General features: G+C 40.1%; 1 protein-coding gene across 2 annotated transcripts in view; it reads left to right on the top strand.

The window, feature by feature from the left end:
* Window positions 1–25,506, top strand: part of FKBP8 (FKBP prolyl isomerase 8) — a 232,221-nt gene that overhangs the window by 79,588 nt on the left and 127,127 nt on the right. For both annotated transcript variants that reach the window (XM_053702962.1, XM_053702961.1), the window contains one exon: window positions 7,209–7,378. In XM_053702962.1, coding sequence (XP_053558937.1) covers window positions 7,209–7,378 — 170 coding nt within the window. The remainder of the gene's footprint in view (window positions 1–7,208; window positions 7,379–25,506) is intronic.

The following is a 25,506-nucleotide window of genomic DNA, read 5'->3' as shown; positions in this document are numbered from 1 at the left end:
GTCACATAAGCATTGTTCCGACAACGGCTCAGCTGTAGGCGTGGTTCCAACAGCGGTTCAACTGTCACTGCCCTGTCCAATCTGGAAGACCAGGGCATATACCCGGGATATGGGAAGTATTTAAAAAAGTTGTTCTGCACTTAAGGGTCCATATACGATAAGGCAACAAAAAAGAAACAGGAGCACCAACTTTGAAAATATATATATTTTTTTTCTTTATTTCGTACAATCGGTTAAAAAGTAAAAAAAACATGGTACACAGCTAAGCTGTGTTTGTTGACCCCTTCGCCTTTTTATCATCCACTATGTGCCATGTTTTTGGACTTTTTAACCAATTGTACGAAATAAATGAATATATTTTTTTATATTTTCAAAGTTGGTGCTCCTAACAATTTTTTGTTGCCTTGTGGAATAGATCTGCACAAGGACTTAAGTGTGAGGAGAGAGGGGCAAAAATTAAAATAATCTTTTTGTTTTAGTTAAATTAAACTATTTCAATTGTTATTATTAAGGTAATCATTATTTTGTCCTTCCAATTAAGTACAGGTGAAAAGTTGAGTAAATATGAATGATTATCCAATTAAACTAGAGATAGTTAACCTCAAAATGAAAACCATGATTTAAATCAAAACCACCCTGGTTAATAATGAGTGAGTTCTGCTATAGCTGCTTGAGTTGAGTGGAAATTGAATTTGCGTTAAGGGTAAACTCAATGTTCTTGCCATCATATAAAGTGAAGGCGGTCAGTTAGATCTGCCAAGCAGTGATGCCAGTGGATACTTTCACACTGCAGAAACAGGGCAGCTGGAGGGGCATAATATGGGAGGCATTTAGGGGGTTGATTCTGTTTATGTAACTGACCAGGCACCACGGTACACATTTTAGTTTCATTATGGCATTGAAATCGGCATTTGTAAAGTTCTATTATCCCCATATCTAGAATGACACTGAATTATCACCGTTCTTATTTTGGGCTACAGAACGTTTTAGCAACAGAAAGTTGTGAGTTTTCCTTATCAGGACAGACTAGTAATGCACAAAGGTAAAAGCAAAAGGTAAAAGCAGAAAGAGAGCGCCTCATGGTGTGAATAACTCTAGACAGGTTGAAACACAGTGTGATAATGTCCGGTGGAATGGTACTCACAAGGAAGGTGGCACTTTTAATGAAAAAAGTGCAGACAGGCAGGCTGACGTTTGAACAGCAGTCAGTACGCTGAAAGTAAGTGCGATAGGGTAAATGGCAGATCCGGCTGTCAGGAACCCACAAACGGAATCCAGATTTTTTTCTCGTCAGGTCGTAGTCAACAGTGAACAGCTGTCAGATCCCCACAGCGGAACTCCAATTTTCTCCGTAGCCCACAGCTACAATTGCGGCTGGATACCAAAGATAAAATCCCTCTGGCAGAGTGCCAAACGGTAAAAGTCTCTCCGTAAGCGCTGAAAAGCAGATAGTGAAGCAAGGCAGCTCGGAGTGCTAAAGTCTTCAAATGCTCAAAAAAGAGGGTTATTCAAGCAAATGGAAAGTATTAAAACATTCAAATGGAATTAAAAAAGAGGATTTATTTGCGCTAATAACGCATTTCTCGGCAGCAAGCTCCTGGTCGTTTCATCAGATCAAATTTCAAATAAAAAATCAAAAAAATCAGATCTTTTACACATTTGTACCAATATCATTTTATTCATACTAACTTTATTGTCTTATTGGGGATTAACACCATTTGATCATCCCGCATTATTTGATACACTATTTCCAACGTACATTATTCTTTACGAATTGTTGATTAATTTATTCCTATACACTTGACACTTTTTTTCTCAGCCTCAACACTCATTATTAGATATATTATTCACAACGTACATTATATTTTGTATTTTATTTTCTATCAATTGTTGATCAATTCACTTCTTGACACTTTATCTCAGCCTTTAATTACATCAGACGCACCTTATTCCTATGCTCTTTGTATAGTTTTTTTTATTTTTTTTAGTAATGCACAAATATGCCCTTTCTTAGTCAAAATCAAAATGAACAATTTGTGTTCAGCCTTACATGTTGATACTTTGAAGTCCAGAGTAGTTAATCTGCAGCATAGGTAAAGAGACACAAAACTGTCCTATTAAACGGATAGTTCATTTCTTTATATACTTCCCATTCAAATGCCATATGGTAAAAAATAAAGTTAAAGGGCTATGAAACCCCAAAAATGTGTTTTGTGATTCAGCCAGAGCTTACCTTTAAAAAAAAGGTAATGAAGCCATCAGCTGCATATAAGAAAAGCCTCAAGCATGTGTTGTGTGACAATACTGCACAATAATTTAAATGTAATATTTATCTTTACTGCAACTTTAAATAATTTGGTAAGTTTTCACATTAGTTGGGTTTAAACTTTGGGAATTAGAGTAGATTGGAACCCAGACTTTGTGGGAGAAATTAAAAAGATAGTCAGGAGGCCCTTTCTGAGTAATGATTTTTGGTTGAAGAACAAGCTGCATTCATTACTTTTGGGAATTAAGAACCGGGCCACCAGGAGGAGGCAAAGACACGCCAGCCAAAGGCTTAAATACTACTCCCACTCCCCTCATCCCCCAGTCATTCTTTGCCTTTCGTCCCAGGAGGTTGGCAGAGAAGTGTCAGAAGTTTGTTTTGTCTCTTATGGAGGGTAGTACTCTTCGACATGGGACGGGAGTTTTAAGTAATCCTATCAGTCTCTCAGTGAGGGCCTGGATGAAAGTTAGAGTTTGGAGATGCAGGGAGAGTCTTTCTACGAAACCATCCCGACTCATATTAACAGCTCCACAAGCAATCGGCGTTGTCGAACTTCGCTTCACTGCCTGCTTTCTTCTCTCAAGTCCATGGCGGAGGCGCTGCTACTATTCGTCACACTTGAAGGGCCGTGTTCCTGTTTCACGGAGTAGATTCCGGTAAGATAGTTTTATTTTACTTCATTAGAATGTACTGTAACTTATTTGCTTCCGTAAGGTACTATCTTGCGGGACTTATTAAGTATATAATATAGGGCCGTAGTGAGGCTCCTTTGGTATCTTGGAATTGAGGGTTAATATCTCCCGAGGGGGATTATTGAACAGGGTTTTTTTTAATCATGTTTGTTATGTGTTTCAATCTGCTTATGTGTAGTGTTAACTGGGCTTTCGGCTTAGAACATAAGGGCCTTTGGAAGTTTCGCAACCTTATGGTTGGGCGCGCTTTTTTGGGACTATATGGTTCATCTTGTGACTGGACGTGTTTATGTTCTGGTCTTCCATTTCCGCATTCCAGACCGTGTGGCGACTGACAAAATTCTGGTCTGCTAGTGTCTAGTTCCTAGGAGGTGGTGAGTGCCCCAGTCATTGTGGGTGTTTAGAATTTTCTTTAGTCCATATTATTATATTCTCTATCTAGTTATGGAGGATTCTGATGCTGAGACTATTCAAATTTCAGATTTAGATTCTTCGACTTGTGAAGAATGCGAATTGGCCCCGTTGACACAGGTCAATCAGTTATGTTCGATATTCCGTATCACCTTGTTCCTCAGGCTCTGGAAATCAAGGGCCTGCTGAGCCTGCTGAGTTCCCTACCGCTCCCTACTACTACAAATGCGGGTAACCCAGATTAGGTTTATCTCTCCTTGCAGGGCGGCTTGTTCCCCCGGAGGTTGCAGCTTGTTTTCGTTTTCACATATTTTTGGCGATTATGCATCTGCAAAGTCCAGACGTTTATTTGCGTTTGTGCTCGTGTCCCGGGTCTCCCCGCCTTGGGTGGGCCTATACAGTTCCCTGCGGGTGTAGCTGTCCCTGAGTGTTGTGCCTTTTGTTACAGAATAGCGCGCCTTCGTGTTTTACTCAGACACATTTTTGAGTTGCTAGAGGATCCTATCCTTAATGGATACGGGAATCCACAGTATTCTACTTTGAATAGCTCACCTCATTAGACATGAGGGGATGACGTAATCTCCTGATTGTCGGTTATTGAGTTTTTTTCCAGTTTTTGTTGGAAGATCAGGGTTCCGTTTGGCTGGTCCTGCGGGTATGCCTGTTTCTTCCTGGGCGTTTACCTACGGGTTGCCTTATATTTTCTTTAATCCGGTTAGGATGACTTTTATTTTTGATTATATGTTTCCTTTGGGAACTTTTTCTAGGATCGATTCTTGCTGTTTACTTCTGCGGAAGTTTGTTAAGGGACATGCTAGTCCTATATTTTGTCTGTTATTCTCTTCCCCTTTGAGGGAGGATTCAGGCAGCTTAACAGTTATGGCCCTGTCTGCAGGCTGGTCCTGCTTGGGTTCTCGTGGCTTGTTCAGACACGTGGCGCCTGTTCTGGCTGGGTGGTCCGGTTGAGGTGCAGAGTGCTCACTTTATTATTGTGTTTCTTGTTTTTATTTTACAAGTTTCAGCTAAGCATTCTAACGAGGACTCGTGGGTCCGCCAGGCTGGAAGGATTGTTTCAGTTCTTATTGAGCCTTCAAGCTGGTTGACTAGGTCAGCGGCGTTCCGCTGCGTCACTCCTTTTGCTTCCGATTTACTTGGAACCTAGAGTATTTAGTGCCTCCTTACCGCTGGTTTAATGCGGTTTGGCCTTTCGGAGGCTCTAGGAATTGTCCCGTAGGACACGTTATTTCCGTGGTTCTCTTGTCAGTGAGACCTTGGACTTCTCCATGTGGGTTAGGTCTCCTTATGGGTTCCTTGGTTTCCCTTTGGGAGATGGTTGCTCTCTTCTTTGAGATCCTTTGGATTTTGTCCGTTCCTCCATGTGGTCCTCCTTTTGGGGACCTGAATTTCCTTTCGAGAGAGTTTTTTTGGAACGTTGGACTTCGGCATGGGGTGGTCTCTTCCTTTGGCCGGGACTTGCGAGGTGTTCTCGTTCTTCGGGTTCTCCTGGATATAACATTAATATCTCCCTGTGGGTCTGTTTTCTATATCAGACGGGGTGTTTAAATTTCTTGGATATTGTTTGGTTTAAACAATTGGGGGATCGAACCCATCATCGCCCTGATTCTTCCGGGTGCTGAGGCTTTTGCTCAGCGTTTTCCCTTGTGGATCCTGTTGGGGGTTGTTACCTGTCTTTTCAGGATCTAGGGCGGGTTCGGGGTTCTCCTGTCCCGGGAATTTCGGCTATAAACTTTAGTCTGGCTAGTAGATCTGGTCACGATTGGCCAGATTTCCTGAGGACCGCTACTCTTTGGCTTTGCCTACGCTCAATGATCGGTTTTCCATGGATGGCTTTCTGAAGTAGGCGAAGGATTATAGGGTAACCACTGCAGCTAATGCACCCTGTCTGTGCGCTAAGTTTTCAGAGGATTCCTTCCAGGTTCATCTGCGTTGGAGAGTGCTCACTGATTAAGCCTTTTGTCTCATGGGCAGGTGCTCTGCCTCTAATGGCCCGCTTTTCTTAGGGGGGCTTGTTCTCCTATGGAGGCCTTGTTTTAGGACTTTTCCTAGATTCAGGAGATGGAAGAGGGTTTAACCTATTTGGAGAGAGACATGCTCTCTGTGTTGTTCTGTTCTATCTGGAATCTTGCTGGCTCCGCATCGAGATGGGCCTTTGCTAGACTCTTCTGGATCTTCGGCCCTGTCAACTGTCTTTATGGAGTTTCGGGGGGTTCCCGGGCTCTGTGGAATGGCTGAGCCATTTTTTTCGCTCTTTTGTGAGAGGGTGTCAGGGTTCTTCTGTTCCCCTGTTTTCGGACCTTCTGACGCTTGGGCTGGCCCGGCTGGGAGTAGGTCCTGAGATTGTTATTCCTTGGGGGTGTAATGGGCCTAGTTGAGGTTCTATGCTTCTCCCCTTTTGGGACCTATGTGTTGGTCTGGCGGCTGGGATTGCCTAGAGGGTGCCCTCTAGCTTGCAGTTTTTACAATCCGATATCTTGTTTAGCCGCATTTTACTTCTTAGTAAGTATTCTCTCTTGGGTCGTCCTGATGACGGCTGCATGTTCTTGACCCGTGTGTTTTCTTGTCTGGGTCTGCTACACGTATGTGTTGAATACTTCAGTATTCTAAGGGCTGATGACTTCAGGATAAGTCTTTAGTTGTCGTTATGGTGTTTACACTCAACGTTGAGAGTAAGGATCGCTGTTCGGATGCCCGGTCCTAGACCTTGTGTTATTGTTGGTCTGGGTGTTGCCTCCCCTTATTTGTTGTGGACCCATTTGGGTCTTTATGAGCTGGGCTTGTTCTGGGGGTCTTCCTTTATGGAATTGTGTGGTGTCCTTTCTTGCCCTATCCCTTTGGGAGTTTAGGGCTGGTGTTCCCTTCGCTAGTAAGGGGTGTGTGGTTGGGGGCCGACCGCTGGGTGACGGTGTCTCCTGAAGGACTGTTGGCTCAGTTGAGTCTGATTTTGCGGTCTCTAGCTAGGCTTCCTGACTATCTGCGAGTCAGTGTCCTTTGGGCTTTTTCCTTCATGGTTCTCGGCTTCGGACGAAGCAGGGTTTTGTTGGGTAGTGGTTTTAGGCCTGGTGCCCTCAGAATGGGCCGCCTCTTGTACCCTCCCGTCTTGACATTCAGTGTCCTCTATAGCTTGGGTATTGTTTTCCCAAAAGTAATGAATGCAGCTGTGGACTCTATCCATTTATGAAGAAAAACATAAATTATGCTTATCTGATAATTTTTCTTCAGATGGAAAGAGTCCACAGCTTCTCACCCGTATTTTTTATGTAGGGCGTCTGTATTTTTATTCTTCTGGCACCTTTTCACCCTGATATTTCTTCTACTGTTCCTTGTTCCTCGGCAGAATGACTTGGAGATGAGGGGAGTGGGAGGTGTATTTTAGCCTTTGGCTGGGATGTCTTTGCCTCCTACTAGTGGCCAGGTTCTGAATTCCCAAAAGTAATGAATGCAGCTGTGGACTCTTTCCATCTAAAGAAAAGAAAATTATCAGGTAAACATAATTTATGTTTTTGCACTTTGAGTTCTAGACTTCCAATGTGGAAATGTGTTGTGTTGAGGTTGGCTGCTGAGCAGGCTGCTAATATATGGGATGGGTGTTTGGAGGCTGAAAGGGCTTATGTTCAAAATGTTCAATTGTCACAGTCCCTCAAGGTCGGTGAATACAGAAGCTGAATAGAATTGAAACACAGTTATTTGTGTAAGATTTTTCAATATATATAACTTGCTACTTTATGTTGTCTGTTATTTGTCACTTCAGTGCAGCACAATGGAATTAATCACGTGTACCTGATGATATTTTTTAACCCTTTCTTAATCTCACTTTACAGGCAATGGAATCCTAAAGAAAAGGGTTTTGATCCCTGGGAAGGGAGCGGAGAGCAGACCAAGGAAGGGACAGGATGTCACTGTGCATGTAAAGACCTTACTTGAAAGTGGAGAAGTTGCGGAAGACGAAAATTCTTTCATCTTCACATTAGGAGATGGTGATGTCATCCAGGTGAGACGGCTTTAAAAGGAAGTTCTGCTTACATGAAGCCTATTTTTTTTACATGATTACAATAGAGAATACAATTTTAAACAACTTTTCAATTTACTGCTGTTTTCAAATTTGATTAATTCTCTTGGTATCCTCTGTTGAGGAATCAGCACTGCACTACCTGGAGGTAGATTAACACTTCAAGTCAGCCAATGGCAGGAAACACACTGTTTTTAAAAAAAATAATAATAATAATCTGTAAGTATGTTTTTTTATTATAAAACTATGTGCGCAGTCCTTTCTTAGCGCGCTCACTTTCAGTTTTTTTTCAACTGCGCTATGTGTTATGCCTTTTTTTTTTTTACAGTTAATATGCTTATTTATTTAATTTTGTGCCAGTTTCCCCTACAAAGCTAAATTCCTGACCCTCGCTACCAAACCGCACTCCCGTTTTGGGTAAATGCACTTCTGGCTTTTATGCATTTTTTTTTATATCCAGTACTGTTATCTGGCAACACAGTAGTTAATCTTTTCACGCCATGCTAACAGCCTGCTTTTTCTTTTCGGTTATTGCTTTTTGTGTTGGTCTACGACTGCTGTTCTTTATTTTCCCTTATCGGTGAGAAGGGGTTAAGATTATTGCAATTTCAAGAGCCAGTTTAAAAATATATTTAAAATAGATTTATTATTCGTTTGTTTAGGGCCAGATTACAAATGGGGCGCAAACGTTTGTGCAAGAGCGATAAGGGGTTTATCGCAGGGTTTTGCGTTTGCTGGGCTTACCGCAGGTATTACGAGTTAAAAGTAATCGCAATCGCTTGAGCGCAATCGTGATTTATGCTAGAATGATTACCCCAACTTTAGAGCTATGGTTAACTGTTTTCTGAAATTAAAAAGTTGCACAAAACACATCAAAAACACATTACAAAGTATAGTTACACTCCTAATAACACTGTCTAACAAAATTATAAAAAAAAATATTGTGCACAAAAGTTATGTGTTAGAAGTTATAAGTGTTAGAAAAAAATGCAGGCAAAGGGCTTTAACATAGAGATACATACATATACATGTCTAAAGATTAGTATGTATAATATATATGTGTGTGTGTGTGTGTGTATATGTGTATATATATATATATATATATATATATATATATATATATATATATGTATTTACAGACATATATACAATATATGCACTTATATATGTGTCTATATATATGTATACATATATAGACACATATATAAGTGCATTGGAGCCCTTTGAAGTGAAGTAAATGAAAACATGTAAAAGCATATTTGTGCAATATTCATATTTAATAAAGGTTTTAACTATGTATTTACTGTAAATATTTCATATTCCAATGTTCTGCACATAGAATAAGTTCTAAGTATTTCTAAACAGATATTCCTATATATATCTCACTCACCGGCCACTTTATTAGGTACACAAATTGCTAATTAGCCAATCACTTGGCAGCAACTCAATGCATTTAGGCATCTAGACATGGTGAAGACGACTTGCTAAAGTTCAAACCGAGCATTTAAGTGACTTTGAACATGGCATGGTTGTTGGTGGCAGATGGGCTGGTCTGAGTATTTCAAAAACTGCTGATCTACTGGGATTTTCACTCACAACCATCTCTAGGGTTTACAGAGAATGGTCCGAAAAAAGAGAAAATATCCAGTGAGCAGAAGTTGTGTGGACAAAAATGCCTTGTTGAGGTCAGATGAGAATGGGCAGACTGGTTTGAGATGATAGAAAGGCAACAGAAACTCAAATAACCACTCGTTACAACCAAGGTATGCAGAATACCATCTCTGAACGCACACAACACGTCAAACTTTAAAGCAGATGGGCTACAGCAGAAGAAGACCACACCGGGTGCCACTCCTGTCAGCTAAGAACAGGAAACTGAGGCTACAATTTGCACAGGCCCCAAAAATTGGGCAATAGAAGATTGGAAAAACGTTGCCTAGTCTGATGAGTCTCGATTTCAGCTGCGACATTCAGATGGTAGGGTCAGAATTTGGCGTAAACAACATGAAAGCATTGATCCATCCTGCCTTGTATCAACGGTTCAGGCTGGTGATGGTGGTGTAATGGTGTGGGCAATATTTTCTTGGCACACTTGGGGCCCCTTAGTACCAATTGAGCATTGTTTAAACACCACGGCCTACCTGAGTATTCTTGCTGACCTTGTGCATCCCTTTATGACTATAGTGTACCCATCTTCTGATGGCTAGTTCCAGCAGGATAATGCACCATGTCACAAAGCTCAAAACATCTCAAACTGGTTTCTTGAACACGACAATAAGTTCACTTTACTCCGATGGCCTCAGTCACCAGATCTCAATCCAATAGAGCACCTTTGGGATGTAGTGTAACAGGAGATTCACATCATGGATATGCAGCCGACAAATCTGCAGCAACTGGGTGATGCTATCATGTCAATACGGACCAAAATGTCTGAGGAATGTTTCCAACACCTTGTTGAATTTATGCCACAAAGAATTAAGGAAGGTCTGAAGGCAAAAGGGGGTCCGACCCGATACTAGCAAGGTAGTGTGTGTGTGTGTATATATATATTTCATTCCAATTACTAGTGGGATATTCAACTCCTGTCTTTACCCAGCTGCAAGGATCATGTCTGAAAACAATGTTTTCAAATATAGGGATGAAAGATATAAAGGGATTTATAATATCTTTTCTACAGATATTATTGTTACTCCAGAGAATGTTGATTTGTTATGCAAATTAATGAAGGACCTAGAAGATAAACTAATATTAGAAATGAAACATAGGACAGAGTTTATATTTCTTGAAAAATATTTAGAGAACAAAAGGGTCACACGTGTGTTAGAAGTTATAAGTGTTAGAAAAAAATGCAGGCAAAGGGCTTTAACATAGAGATACATACATATACATGTCTAAAGATTAGTATGTATAATATATATATGTGTGTGTGTGTGTATATGTATATGTATGTATATATATATATATATATATATATATATATATATATATATATATATATATATATATATATATATGTATTTACAGACATATATACAATATAAGCACTTATATATGTGTCTATATATATGTATACATATATAGACACATATATAAGTGCATTGGAGCCCTTTGAAGTGAAGTAAATGAAAACATGTAAAAGCATATTTGTGCAATATTCATATTTAATAAAGGTTTTAACTATGTATTTACTGTAAATATTTCATATTCCAATGTTCTGCACATAGAATATGTTCTAAGTATTTCTAAACAGATATTCCTATATATATTTTAAAAAAATATTTTAAAAAATGAAATTTTAAAAAAACTAGAAATTGAGATAAAAGAACTAGAGATCCAATTAAAAGAGTTTGAAAGCAATGTTGAGTACATTAATAAAGAAAAATAGATTTAAAAATTGCTTACTAGTACTAAGGAAGAAATTTTTAAAGTAAAAATAAGAAAATTTGAGAGGGACTGTGAAGATTATTTGTCCCATATTAATCAACCTAATTGGGACAATTATATTTCCCATAAATGGAGACATACAAAGAAGGTAGAAAATGCTAGAAACTCTATTACAATAGAGAGAGTAAATAACCATAAGAACTATTATACTGGATACGAACGTAGAAACTCTAATTTTAGGGTTAACTATGATTAACAGCAATCACAGGTTTGTCCCCAAGCAAAATACTCTGAGAATACATACCAATCAATCACTAGGTGAGCAAGGTCCTAGGTTTGTGCCCAATCATAGAAATTCAAATAGAAATATATCTAATGGTAATATGTATGGTTCAACTAGAGAACAAAGACAAAGTTTTGAGTCTAGGCACTTCACCTCTCGAGACAAAGCACACCATTCTAATCAGGTTGACTATAGAAACAATGGGTCTCATAACTATCAGAATGAAAGAGTATATAATAATAACCAGTATTGAAGATATCCAAATAGAACTGAACATAGTCCACAGTTAGGTAATAGGCACAATTCCTATCAAAATTCAAGCAATGATTGGAGGTCATCCAATAGATTCGCACCATTACAAAATGTTAAAAATGATGAACAGATTAATCCAACTACCTCCTCGTCTTTTTTAGGACAAGGCCAAAGCATTCTCTCAAGTCCATTACCACAAAGGGACTTAAGAAAAAGAAGAGCATCAGACAGAGAGGAAAGAGAGGAGGGATTAGGAGATCCAAAAAAAAAATCAAGGTTTTAAATAAGCCAGGTACAAATTTAGGTATTTTCAATTTAAGTAAAAAACCATTGAGCAAAGATCATGAGGATATATTAAGTAAAGGTTTATCTTTTGCACCCAGTTGTAAATTGAATAAGTTTGGTACATATATTGACGCACATAAATTCATTAGGAAACTCACAGTCAAAAAGTGGTTTCTAAAGTCTGGGATAGAAAAATTGGCAAACAATACTCTAACTAAAGATAATGAATATACGCACACCCAATTAAGGGATAAATCGACTTTCTATCCAAAAGAAGAGAAAGGTCCGATATTAGAGACATTCGAAAAATTAGTTTTAAGGGATATTGAAAATTTGACTGACGAAAAAATTAATAAAACTTATAGTAATTTAAGCAAAAAACAACTAAGGATTATTAAAGAACTGGAAACTGAGGATCTTATTATAAAGCCCGCAGACAAGGGTGGGGGTATAGTCATTTTGGACTCTGTAGATTACCACACAATATGTGATAATATTCTTAAGGATAGTGAAACGTATAAAAAATTATTAAGTGATCCCACAAAGAAATATACAGATGAACTAGTAAGGTTACTAAATGGAGCCTTTGATAAAGGAATACTTAACACTAAGGAAAGAAGTTATTTATTACCTAAATTTCCAAAAATTCCTTTACTATATTGTTTACCAAAGATCCATAAATCTCTGACTAATTCTCCCGGTAGGCCGATCATATCGGGAGTGGGATCACTTACAGCGAACCTATCAGAATATTTAGATGTTTTCCTTCAAAAATACGTAAGATCCTTATCCTCTTATTTGAAGGATTCTACAGATGTACTTAAATTAATAGAAGACATCCCCTGGCAAGAAGATTTTCTTCTTTTCACGTGTGATGTCACCTCCTTGTACACCTGTATCAATCATAAAGATGGTCTATTAGCTACAAAACATTTTTTAGATACAGAAAACACCTTAAAAAGTGAACAGAAAGGATTCCTGTTGGAATCAATTCATTTTATCTTATCGCATAATTTTTTTAGTTATGACAACCAGTTCTATAATCAAGAGAGAGGAACGGCTATGGGCACCAGGTTTGCTCCAAGTTATGCGAATTTATTTATGGGGCATTGGGAACAATCTTTTCTTGCAAATACCCCATTTGGGGCATTGGGAACAATCTTTTCTTGCAAATACCCCATTTGGAGCAAATAGACGATATCCTCATTATTTGGAGAGGGGAAGAGAATTTGTTAGAGGATTTTGTTGTTGCCATGAATAATAATCAAGTAAATCTTAAGTTCACATGTGAAAAAAGTAGGCAAAGTATTAATTTTTTAGACCTAGAATTGTTTCCTGAGAACAATAAAATCTTGTCCAAAATGCATTTTAAAAGTGTGGATGCAAATAGCTATATTCACCATACCAGCTGCCACTATCCAAGGTGGATTGATAATATCCCTAAGGGACAGTTTTTGCGTGTTAAGAAAAATTGTTAAAATTTGACTGATTTTGATATTCAATCTGATAAACTCAAACAAAAATGTATTGATAGAGGCTATGATGCAAGTAAGATTGAAAAAGTACGTGGAGAAATAAGAGAAGTAAGTAGGGATGACCTAGTTCAAAACAATACTAGATCCACAATAAAAAACTACTAAGAAAAAATGATAACACTTTTATTCCATTTATTACTGGTTATAGTAATAATAAGTCTCTAGTAGAAAAAATATTAAACAAACATTGGGGCATTTTAAGAAATGATGAACAATTAGGATCCATACTACCAGCAAAGCCTCAAATTATTTACAAGAGGGCACGTAATTTAAAAACAATTCTAGCACCTACTGAAAATAGACATAAAGGTAAAAATTGAAGCCCATTACAGAATGATCTAACAGGTAAGAAACTAAATGGTTTTTTTCCCTGTTTAACGTGCAAGTCATGTAAACACTCCAAGAAACAAAAATAGTTTAAATCCAATATCACAGGAAAGTCTTTTAAAATCAGGGATACTATAAGATGTTCAGATAGATTTGTTATCTATCTGATACAGTGCCGTTGTGGCAAACAGTACATAGGAGAATCCGAAAGACCCTTACGTGATCGCATACGCGAACATATATGGTCAATTGAAAAGCATTATTTGGATAGGAATAAAGATCTACCTGTGCCAAAACATTTTTCTGCCTGTAATAATAGCAATTTAGCACACTTCTCCTTTATGGGTATAGAAAAGGTTAAAAATAATTGGAGAGGTGGCAATACACAGTCTGAACTAATAAAAAAAGAAACAAAATGGATTTTCGAGTTAAAATCTTTACAACCTAATGGTTTGAATGTTGATTTTGATATAGGTTGCTTCCTTAGAGAATAAAAGCACTTTCACTTTTTATCCCTGATGAGTTTAGGATATTCGTGGTCTTTCATGCAGAACTACTGTATGGTTATTTTGTTAGTTAATTGACCTAATTATTGATGTGCTATTTTTCTGGATTGAGTATTAAATTGAGTATGATTGGATGTTATATGACATGTCATTATCCTTGCAAAAAGAATGGAACTTTTTGGTCTCAAAGAAAATAAATTATTTTACTTATAGGATATTTCTCCAACATAGGTGTGTCCGGTCCACGGCGTCATCCTTACTTGTGGGATATTCTCTTCCCCAACAGGAAATGGCAAAGAGCCCAGCAAAGCTGGTCACATGATCCCTCCTAGGCTCCGCCTTCCCCAGTCATTCTCTTTGCCGTTGCACAGGCAACATCTCCACGGAGATGGCTCAGAGTTTTTTGGTGTTTAAATGTAGTTTTTATTCTTCTATCAAGAGTTTGTTATTTTAAAAGAGTGCTGGTATGTACTATTTACTCTGAAACAGAAAAGAGATGAAGATTTCTGTTTGTAAGAGGAAAATGATTTTAGCAACCGTTACTAAAATCGATGGCTGTTTCCACACAGGACTGTTGAGAGGAATTAACTTCAGTTGGGGGAAACAGTGAGCAGACTTTGGCTGCTTGAGGTATGACACATTTCTAACAAGACTTGGTAATGCTGGAAGCTGTCATTTTCCCTATGGGATCCGGTAAGCCATTTTCTTAATTTTCAATATAAGAATAAAAGGGCTTCACAAGGGCTTTAAAGACTGGTAGACATTTTTCTGGGCCAAAACGATTACTTTATAAGCATATTTAATGGTTTATAACTTTGGAGAGTTATTTTAATCTTGGGAATTTTATTAAAAAAACGGCAGGCACTGTATTGGACACCTTTTTCACTGGGGGCCTTTTCTAGTCATAGGCAGAGCCTCATTTTCGCGCCACTAATGCGCAGTTGTTTTTGAGAAGCAAGGCATGCAGATGCATGTGTGAGGATCTCAGATCCACTGAAAAAGCTTATTGAAGGCGTCATTTGGTATCGTATTCCCCTCTGGGCTTGGTTGGGTCTCAGCAAAGCAGATACCAGGGACTGTATAGGGGTTAAATGTAAAAACGGCTCCGGTTCCGTTATTTTAAGAGTTAAAGCTTTCAAATTTGGTGTGCAATACTTTTAAGGCTTTATGACACTGTGGTGAAATTTTGGTGAATTTTGAACATTTCCTTCATACTTTTGCGTATATTCAGTAAAAAAGTGTGTTCAGTTTAAAATTTAAAGAGACAGTAACGGTTTTATTTTAAAACGTTTTTTGTGCTTTATCAAGTTTATGCCTATTAACATGTCTGAACTATCAGATAGACGATGTTCTGTATGTTCGGAAGCCAAGGTTCCTCTTCATTTAAATATATGTGATGAATGTGACAAACAAAGTAGGGACAATGATGCCACTGATAATAATGTTGCCCAAAATGATTCCTTAAGTGAGGGGAGTAAGCATGGTACTGCATCATCTCCTTCTATGTCTACACCAGTCTTGCCCACTCAGGAGGTCCCTAGTGCATCTAGTGCGCCAATCCTCCTTACTATGCAACAATTAACGGCTGTAATGGATAATTCTATTAAAAACATTTTAGCCAAAATGCCCACTTATCAGCGAAAGCGCGACTGCTCTGTTTTAGATACTGAAGAGCATGAGGACGCTGATGATAATGGTTCTGACATGCCCTTACACCAGTCTGAAGGGGCTAGGGAGGTTTTGTCTGAGGGAGAAATTTCAGATTCAGGAAAAATTTCTCAACAAGCTGAACCTGACGTTATTACATTTAAATTTAAATTGGAACATCTCCGCGCTCTGCTTAAGGAGGTGTTATCTACTCTGGATGATTGTGACAATTTGGTCATTCCAGAGAAATTATGTAAGATGGACAGGTTCCTAGAGGTCCCGGTGCCCCCCGAAGCTTTTCCTATACCCAAGCGGGTGGCGGACATTGTAAATAAAGAATGGGAAAGGCCCGGCATACCTTTTGTCCCTCCCCCTATATTTAAGAAATTATTTCCTATGGTCGACCCCAGGAAGGACTTATGGCAGACAGTCCCCAAGGTCGAGGGGGCAGTTTCTACTCTAAACAAACGCACCACTATCCCTATAGAAGATAGTTGTGCTTTCAAAGATCCTATGGATAAAAAATTAGAGGGTTTGCTTAAAAAGATGTTTGTTCAGCAAGGTTACCTTCTACAACCAATTTTATGCATTGTTCCTGTCACAACAGCAGCGTGTTTCTGGTTCGAGGAACTAGAAAAGTCGCTCAATCAAGCATCCTCTTATGAGGAGGTTATGGACAGAGTTCAAGCACTTAAGTTGGCTAACTCTTTTACCTTAGACGCCACTTTGCAATTAGCTAGATTAGCGGCGAAAAATTCAGGTTTTGCTATTGTGGCGCGCAGAGCGCTTTGGCTGAAGTCTTGGTCAGCGGATGTGTCCTCCAAGAACAGATTGCTTAACATCCCTTTCAAGGGGAAAACGGTGTTTGGCCCTGACTTGAAAGAGATTATTTCAGACATCACTGGGGGAAAGGGCCACGCCCTTCCTCAGGATAGGTCTTTTAAGGCTAAAAATAAAACAAATTTTCGTCCCTTTCGCAGAAACGGACCAGCCTCAAATTCTACATCCTCTAAGCAAGAGGGTAATTCTTCTCAAACCAAGCCAGCCTGGAGACCGATGCAAGGCTGGAACAAAGGTAAGCAGGCCAAGAAGCCCGCTACCGCTACCAAGACAGCATGAGATGCTGGCCCCCGATCCGGGACCGGATCTGGTGGGGGGCAGACTCTCTCTCTTCGCTCAGGCTTGGGCAAGAGATGTTCAGGATCCTTGGGCGCTAGAAATAGTTTCTCAAGGTTATCTCCTGGAATTCAAGGAACTACCCCCAAGGGGAAGGTTCCACAGGTCTCAATTGTCTTCAGACCAAATAAAAAGACAGGCATTCTTACATTGTGTAGAAGACCTGTTAAAAATGGGAGTGATTCATCCTGTTCCATTAGGAGAACAAGGGATGGGGTTTTACTCCAATCTGTTCATAGTTCCCAAAAAAGAGGGAACATTCAGGCCAATTTTGGATCTCAAGATCCTAAACAAATTTCTCAAGGTCCCATCGTTCAAGATGGAAACCATTCGGACAATTCTTCCTACCATCCAGGAAGGTCAATTCATGACCACGGTGGATTTAAAGGATGCGTATCTACATATTCCTATCCACAAGGAACATCATCGGTTCCTAAGATTCGCCTTTCTGGACAAGCATTACCAGTTTGTGGCACTTCCATTCGGACTAGCCACTGCTCCAAGAATTTTCACAAAGGTACTAGGGTCCCTTCTAGCGGTGCTAAGGCCAAGGGGCATTGCAGTAGTACCCTACTTGGACGACATACTGATTCAAGCGTCGTCTCTACCACAAGCAAAGGCTCATACGGACATTGTCCTAGCCTTTCTCAGATCTCACGGGTGGAAAGTGAACGTAGAAAAAAGTTCTCTATTCCCGTCAACAAGAGTTCCCTTCTTGGGAACAATAATAGACTCCTTGGAAATGAAGATTTTTCTGACAGAAGCCAGAAAATCAAAACTTCTAAGCTCTTGTCAAGTACTTCATTCTGTTCTTCTTCCTTCCATAGCGCAGTGCATGGAAGTAATAGGTTTGATGGTTGCGGCAATGGACATAGTTCCTTTTGCGCGAATTCATCTAAGACCATTACAACTGTGCATGCTCAGACAGTGGAATGGGGATTATACAGATTTGTCCCCGACGATCCAAGTAGATCAGAGGACCAGAGATTCACTCCGTTGGTGGCTGACCCTGGACAACCTGTCCCAAGGGATGAGCTTCAGAAGACCAGAGTGGGTCATTGTAACGACCGACGCCAGCCTGGTGGGCTGGGGCGCGGTCTGGAAACACCTGAAGGCTCAGGGTCTATGGTCTCGGGAAGAATCTCTTCTCCCGATAAACATTCTGGAACTGAGAGCGATATTCAATGCTCTCAAGGCTTGGCCTCAACTAGCAAAGGCCAAATTCATAAGGTTTCAATCAGACAACATGACGACTGTTGCATATATCAACCATCAGGGGGGAACAAGGAGTTCCCTGGCGATGGAAGAAGTGACCAAAGTAATTCAATGGGCGGAGCTTCACTCCTGCCACTTGTCTGCAATCCACATCCCAGGAGTGGAAAATTGGGAAGCGGATTTTCTGAGTCGTCAGACATTTCATCCGGGGGAGTGGGAACTCCATCCGGAAATCTTTGCCCAAATAACTCAATTATGGGGCATTCCAGACATGGATCTGATGGCGTCTCGTCAGAACTTCAAGGTTCCTTGCTACGGGTCCAGATCCAGGGATCCCAAGGCGACTCTAGTAGATGCACTAGTAGCGCCCTGGACCTTCAACCTAGCTTATGTGTTCCCACCGTTTCCTCTCATTCCCAGGCTGGTAGCCAGGATCAATCAAGAGAGGGCTTCGGTGATCTTGATAGCTCCTGCGTGGCCACGCAGAACTTGGTATGCAGACCTGGTGAATATGTCATCGGCTCCACCATGGAAGCTACCTTTGAGACGGGACCTTCTTGTTCAAGGTCCGTTCGAACATCCGAATCTGGCATCACTCCAACTGACTGCTTGGAGATTGAACGCTTGATTTTATCAAAGCGTGGGTTCTCAGATTCTGTCATTGATACTCTTATTCAGGCTAGAAAGCCTGTAACTAGAAAAATTTACCATAAAGTATGGAAGAAATATATCTGTTGGTGCGAATCGAAAGGATTCCCATGGAACAGGGTAAAAATTCCTAAGATTCTATCCTTTCTACAAGAGGGTTTGGAGAAAGGATTATCTGCAAGTTCTTTGAAGGGACAGATTTCTGCTTTATCTCTTTTACTTCACAAGAAGCTGGCGGCTGTGCCAGATGTTCAGGCTTTTGTTCAGGCTCTGGTTAGAATCAAGCCTGTTTACAAACCTTTGACTCCTCCTTGGAGTCTCAATTTAGTTCTTTCAGTTCTTCAAGGGGTTCCGTTTGAACCCTTACATTCCGTAGATATTAAGTTATTATCTTGGAAAGTTTTGTTTTTGGTTGCAATTTCTTCTGCTAGAAGAGTTTCAGAGTTATCTGCTCTGCAGTGTTCTCCTCCTTATCTGGTGTTCCATGCAGATAAGGTGGTTTTGCGTACTAAACCTGATTTTCTTCCGAAAGTTGTTTCTAACAAAAATATTAACCAGGAGATAGTTGTGCCTTCTTTGTGTCCGAATCCAGTTTCAAAGAAGGAACGTTTGTTGCACAATTTGGATGTAGTTCGTGCTCTAAAATTCTATTTAGAGGCTACAAAGGATTTCAGACAAACATCTTCCTTGTTTGTTGTTTATTCTGGTAAAAGGAGAGGTCAAAAAGCAACTTCTACCTCTCTCTCTTTTTGGCTTAAAAGCATCATCAGATTGGCTTATGAGACTGCCGGACGGCAGCCTCCTGAAAGAATCACAGCTCATTCCACTAGGGCTGTGGCTTCCACATGGGCCTTCAAGAACGAGGCTTCTGTTGATCAGATATGTAAGGCAGCGACTTGGTCTTCACTGCACACTTTTACCAAATTTTACAAATGTGATACTTTTGCTTCTTCTGAGGCTATTTTTGGGAGAAAGGTTTTGCAAACCGTGGTGCCTTCCATCTAGGTGACCTGATTTGCTCCCTCCCATCATCCGTGTCCTAAAGCTTTGGTATTGGTTCCCACAAGTAAGGATGACGCCGTGGACCGGACACACCGATGTTGGAGAAAACAGAATTTATGTTTACCTGATAAATTACTTTCTCCAACGGTGTGTCCGGTCCACGGCCCGCCCTGGTTTTTTAATCAGGTCTGATGATTTAATTTCTCTAACTACAGTCACCACGGTATCATATGATTTCTCCTATGCAAATATTCCTCCTTTACGTCGGTCGAATGACTGGGGAAGGCGGAGCCTAGGAGGGATCATGTGACCAGCTTTGCTGGGCTCTTTGCCATTTCCTGTTGGGGAAGAGAATATCCCACAAGTAAGGATGACGCCGTGGACCGGACACACCGTTGGAGAAAGTAATTTATCAGGTAAACATAAATTCTGTTTTTGCTAACAAGATCTAAGGTTGAATATGTTATGGATAGGCTAAAGTGGTGTAACTAACAATAGTGCTTTCTCTAATATATTTTAAATGTATTTTGTTTATTTTATATATATTTTATTACAATTGCTACTTATATTGGCTATAATGTTATAACATATATATTTTTGATCAGCGCAACTAAATAACTGAAATGTTTTTATGCGTGTATGGATTTGTATTTGATATGTGCAGTTACAATGTATCAGCGTAACTAAATTATCAGCCAGAATGCTTTAAATCAGCGTAATCGAAATTATTATGGTTCACTCGATACCGGCACTTTGAACCAAAGAGGCATACCCGGTTCCGCTACAGCTCGCAGAAGGAATTCGCCACCATCGCAGAGAACCAATACTGTCTTCCTCTGGCATCTAAAGAAATTGGCTGTTGATGTGGATATCCTAATACTCTAACACCGGACTCCTTCAACCTGATCTATTGTTTTATGCGAATGAATCTTTTTGTGAATGAATTTTGAAAGTCTTGTTTTAAGCTGTTAGATATTACACATTGTTTTTAGGTATCAATGGCTGATCAGCGTATTTTATAGATGTGTTTTTGTTTCTACCATTTGTAATAAATTATCATCTTTTTATTCTTTAGTATATTTATTCATTTTTTCTTTTGGGCCAAATGTTTTAATTGACTGCAATTTCAGTGTAATTTTTATCACTTTCTGACAGAGGTCATATATTATATCCAATCATCCAATTCTAGCTGTACTTGTTGCAGCGCTGTGGGTTTTAAATATCCTGTTTTCTTGTAAGTAGGATTTTTATCTGTTTCTATAGTCAACTCCTGGCCAGCAGGAGGAGGCAAAAAGCACCCCATCAGAGCTGTTAAGTGTCACTTCCCTTACCCATAATCCCCAGTCATTCTCTTTGCCTCTTTCAAGGGAGGATTTGGGAAGATGGTGACTGAAGATATTTATTGGGGCTATGCTGTGTCCATGTCAATCTCTTTAGTAAGAGTAATGGTGGCTTTTAGCAGTTAGAAGACGGCGAGGTGGTCTTTGCTTAACTTCTAACATCAGTGCTACCCCTTTATAGAAAACCAGGATTGGTTACTCTGTTTTTTCTTGTGTCTTCCATCCCTGTCAGCGATCGGAGGAGGCTTTCAAACCTGAAGCTGCTGTGACTGCTCCACAGCCGAAGACCCTGGAGGGTAAGTCCTTTTCATATATAATTTACAGGAAGATTTCAAGAAGACAGGACTGGAAAATCAGGGACCTGGTGGGACCTGTTACCTCTTGAAGGGGTTCTCATTTATTAATTGATATACCTGTTCTTCAGTTATATTGCAGCTGAGCAGCTACAAAGGGAAATCTTGCCGCTTCCATAGCAAGGTATTTCTATTGCTAACCCTGTTTTTATGGTATGTGTGGATTAGGTATTAAGGTATTACTTTATTTCTCACTTATCTTCCCTACTCAGGTCGTTTTTACGGTCCCTTATAGTGCTCAAAGTGTTTTTGGGCTTATATTTCTGACATATCCCTCTGTCAGTTATTTTGTGAGGGATAAGACTGGTGAGGTCGCAGTATGTTTTTCACGCCTGTTTTCATGATATTATTACGACCATAACTGAAATTTTCTAGAATGGTGCTAGGCTGTTTTTTACTTATTGCATTTCCTTTGTGACACAGCTTCCAGATCTGATGGCGGAATCTGGCAGCGGTATTAAGGTTGGACTTGTCTTTTGTCACAAAGTGAATGTTTTTACTTGAAAAGTCCAGAAATTGCAGAGAACGTAAATTCTCCGCCATTGTGGGCAGATACCTTGCTGCTTTGTTCTTTTTGCGGCGATGTGTTCAGCTCTGCTTTCACCAGCTAGATTGTCGGTTTTAGAGCTGTTTGTGTTACTCTAATCCTCGTGTGTAAGGATATGTGCAGTTATCTCATGTTCTGTCTAACGCCTGGCAGAGAATAAGATATTCTTGGGCTCGGGTATTCTATGTTTTTTATGATACCTGTGCTTAGGTTTGGCACTGTGGTATAGTGTCTCCTTAGTGTTCATATCATTTAACCTGCCTTTCTGCACTTCCTTTTTCTAGACGTATTCTCTAGATATTTGTGCGTTTTTTTAAGGTATCTGCTGCTATCTGGTGACAGTTTAATGTATATATTTCTCTTTGTCCTTTTTATAATCCTCCTATGTAAATCAAATGATTCAATCTCTAGCATAGCACAGCACTGTAATATGCTAAGTCCGGACATGTAAATACCTTTTATTTTCTCTTATTATACAGAGAAATCGTTTTTAGGTGGTTATATATTTATTTATATGTTTTTACTGACTTCTCAGATCCGCCATTGTGGGCGGTTTCTATAGTACCGCTATGTTCTTTTGCAGGGATTCAATCTTGATGAGTTGTCTCTACAAATACTGTTTATTTAATACATGGTAGTTTGTAATAATTTTTACAATACCCCATTTTTAATTGGCACTTTTCTTTCACGCTCTCTTTGTTTTGAGAGCGTGTTTTCCTTAGTATTTGTTGCCCTCTGGTGGCAGTTCCCTACAAAATCAGTAGATGCAGCTCCCTTTTCTCCTTTTCTGAGGAGTTTATGGATTTATCAAAATTTGTATGTCGGTTCATTGTTAGTTTATTACATAGGTGTCTGTATTTCGTGCCCTCTACAGCCTCTGTTTCCTAAGTTAAGAGAGCTATTCTACTTTAGATCTGCTATCCCTGTTCAGGATAGTTATTCTTTTCTGGGATCCCAGAAGAGGCTTACTTAAGAGAGTACATTCCCAGGGGTTAAAATGTGAACCAATCGCAAGTATTGCTGCGGTTGCAGGTGCAGCATCTTATTGGATCGATGCCTTGTCTGCTATAGTTTCAGAAGAGACAACTTTAGAAGAGATCCAAGATAGGATCAAGGTTCTAATACTTTTATTTGTGATGCCAGCATTCAAGTGGTTAAACTTCTATTTTTCTTTTAGAAGGGCAAGACTTTATTTGGTCCTGGTCTGGCTAAATTTTTTTCAAGATTACTGAGGGTAATGGATATTTCCTTCCTCGGGTTAAGAAGTATTGACCTAAGAGTTTAGCTTTTTTCGTAACTTTTTGGGACAAAAGTCTTCCTTTTCCTCTTCCACACAAGTACAATCCGGAATCTCATGGAGATCCAGTCATCCTTGAATAAGGAGAAACAGGCCAAGAAAACCTGCTGATTCTAAGTCACTATGACGGGGCCGTCCCCGATTCAGTCTTGGATCAAGGGGGGGGCGCTATATTTTTTTTCTTTTTTTCATCAGTCTTGGATCCGTGATGTCCCAGATCCTGGGACCGGGAAAATAGTATCCCAAGGTTACAGAATAGGATTCAAGTCTTGCTTCCCAAGGGGCAGGTTTATCCTGTCTAGGTTTCCCTGCAGTCCAGACAAAGAGAGTGGTCTTCTTAATCTGCGTAAAGGGCCTGTCTTCCCTGGAAGGGATTGTTCCAGTTTCCCGTAGAGAAACAGGGTCAAGGATTTTATTCAAATCTGTTCGTGGTACAAATTTCTCAGGGTTTCATCCTTCAAAATGGAATCTATTTTACCCTTGTTTCAGGAGGGTCAGTTCATAACCTCATTGGACATAAAAGACAAGTATCTTCATGTTCCCATTCTCATGGAATTTTACCTTTTTCTGGATAGACATTTCCAGTTTATTTCCCTTCCCTTTGGCCTTGCTACAGCACCTTGAATCTTTACAAAGTTTCTAGGGGTGCTTTTGGAGGTCAGATCTCAGGGAATAGCGGTGGCGCCTTTCCTGGACATATTAGCTTGAGTGCCATCTTTTTTTATCTTACTAAATCTCATACTGAGATGTTGGAAAGTGACTCTGGAAAAGAGTTCTCTAGTACCAGACACCAAGGTGTGCTTCTTAAGAAAAGGCAAGAAGCCATAAGAATGGTCTATAATTGTTCCTTTCAGACCTCTGTCTGTCTATCAGTGACTCACTGTATGGGATTGATTGGTCTCATAGTTGCGTCCATGGATATCAATCCTTTTGCTGAGTTCCATGTGAGACCCTTACAGCTTTGCATGCTCCGTCATTGAAACAAAGTCTTCTTCGATCTTTCACAGAGGATAGATCTGGATTCCCTATCGAGAGACTCTCTTTCGTAGTGGATTTTGCAGGACCATCTGTCTCAGGTTACATGCTTCCTGAGACCTTCCTGGGTGATTGTGGCCACGAACGCCAGCCTGTCAGGCTGGAGAGCAGTTTGGGGCTCCTTTATGGCTCAGAGTTTTTTTTACTCCGGAGGAGTCCTCTCTTCCCATATATACCCTAGAGTTTAGAGCAATTTTCAACACTCTTAACAGCCTGGCCTCATCTAGCCTTGGTCCGGTTTATCAGTTTCCAATAGTTTTTTCTCCTTGGTGGCATACATTTCCACCAGGGAGGATCACGGAGTTCATTAGTTATGAAGGAGGTGACCTGTTTTCTCCAGTGGGCGAAGTCTCGCGATTGTCTCCACTCTGCCATCTACATCACAGGGGTGGATTACTGGGCAGCGTTTTTTTCTGAACAGGCAGATTTTTCATCCCGGGCAGTGGGTTCTCCATCCGGAACTATTCTCTATGATACCCTCAGGTGGAGGGTTGTGGAGTTGGATCTGTTGGTGTCTCGTCTAGGTGCCAAGCTTCCAAGGTACGGATAAACATCTAGAGATCCACAAGCAAGTCTTATTGACGCTCTGGCGGTTCCTTGGAACATCGGTCTTGTGTTCCTGTTCCCTCCGGTTCGTCTTCTTTCTCGAGTCTTTACTTGAATCAAGCAGGAGAGGGCGTCAGTGATTCTAATAGCTCCTACCAGGCCTCGCAGGATCTGGTTTGCAATTCTGGTAAAGATGTCGTCTCTTCCTCCTTGGAGGTTTCCTTTGGGAAAGGACCTTTTTATTCAGGGTCCCTTTCTCCACCTCAATCTTTCTCTGAAGCTGATTGCTTGGAGATTGAACGTGTAGTCTTGGCTAGGCGTGGTTCTTCATGCTTGTGGACCTGTTTCTCTGAAGATTTTCCTTAAGGTATGGCGTAAATACCTTTTATTGGTGCGAGACGAAAGGTTTTTCTCTTGAAGGCGGGTGAGGGTTCCCACGATTTTTGTCTTTTCTTCAGGATGGCTTGGAGAAAGGTTTGTCAGTCTAGTACTCTGAAGGGTCAGATTTCTGCACTGTCTATTCTTTTACTCAAACGTCTGGCAGATCTGCGAGATGTCCAATCTTTTGTTCAGGCCTTTGTCAGAATCAGGCCTGTGTTTAAACCTGTTGCTCATCCCTGGAGCCTTAACCTTGTTCTTAAAGTTTTGCAGCAGGCTCCGTTTGAGCCTATGCATTCGATTGATATTGTTTTGTTTCTACTTGCTATTTCATCTGCTCGTAGAGTTTCCGAG

Source organism: Bombina bombina, chromosome 2, assembly GCF_027579735.1.
Source record: "Bombina bombina isolate aBomBom1 chromosome 2, aBomBom1.pri, whole genome shotgun sequence".
Classification (NCBI taxonomy): domain Eukaryota; kingdom Metazoa; phylum Chordata; class Amphibia; order Anura; family Bombinatoridae; genus Bombina; species Bombina bombina.
Note: the sequence above shows the minus strand (reverse complement) of the source record. Positions and strands in the feature narration are given on the sequence as shown.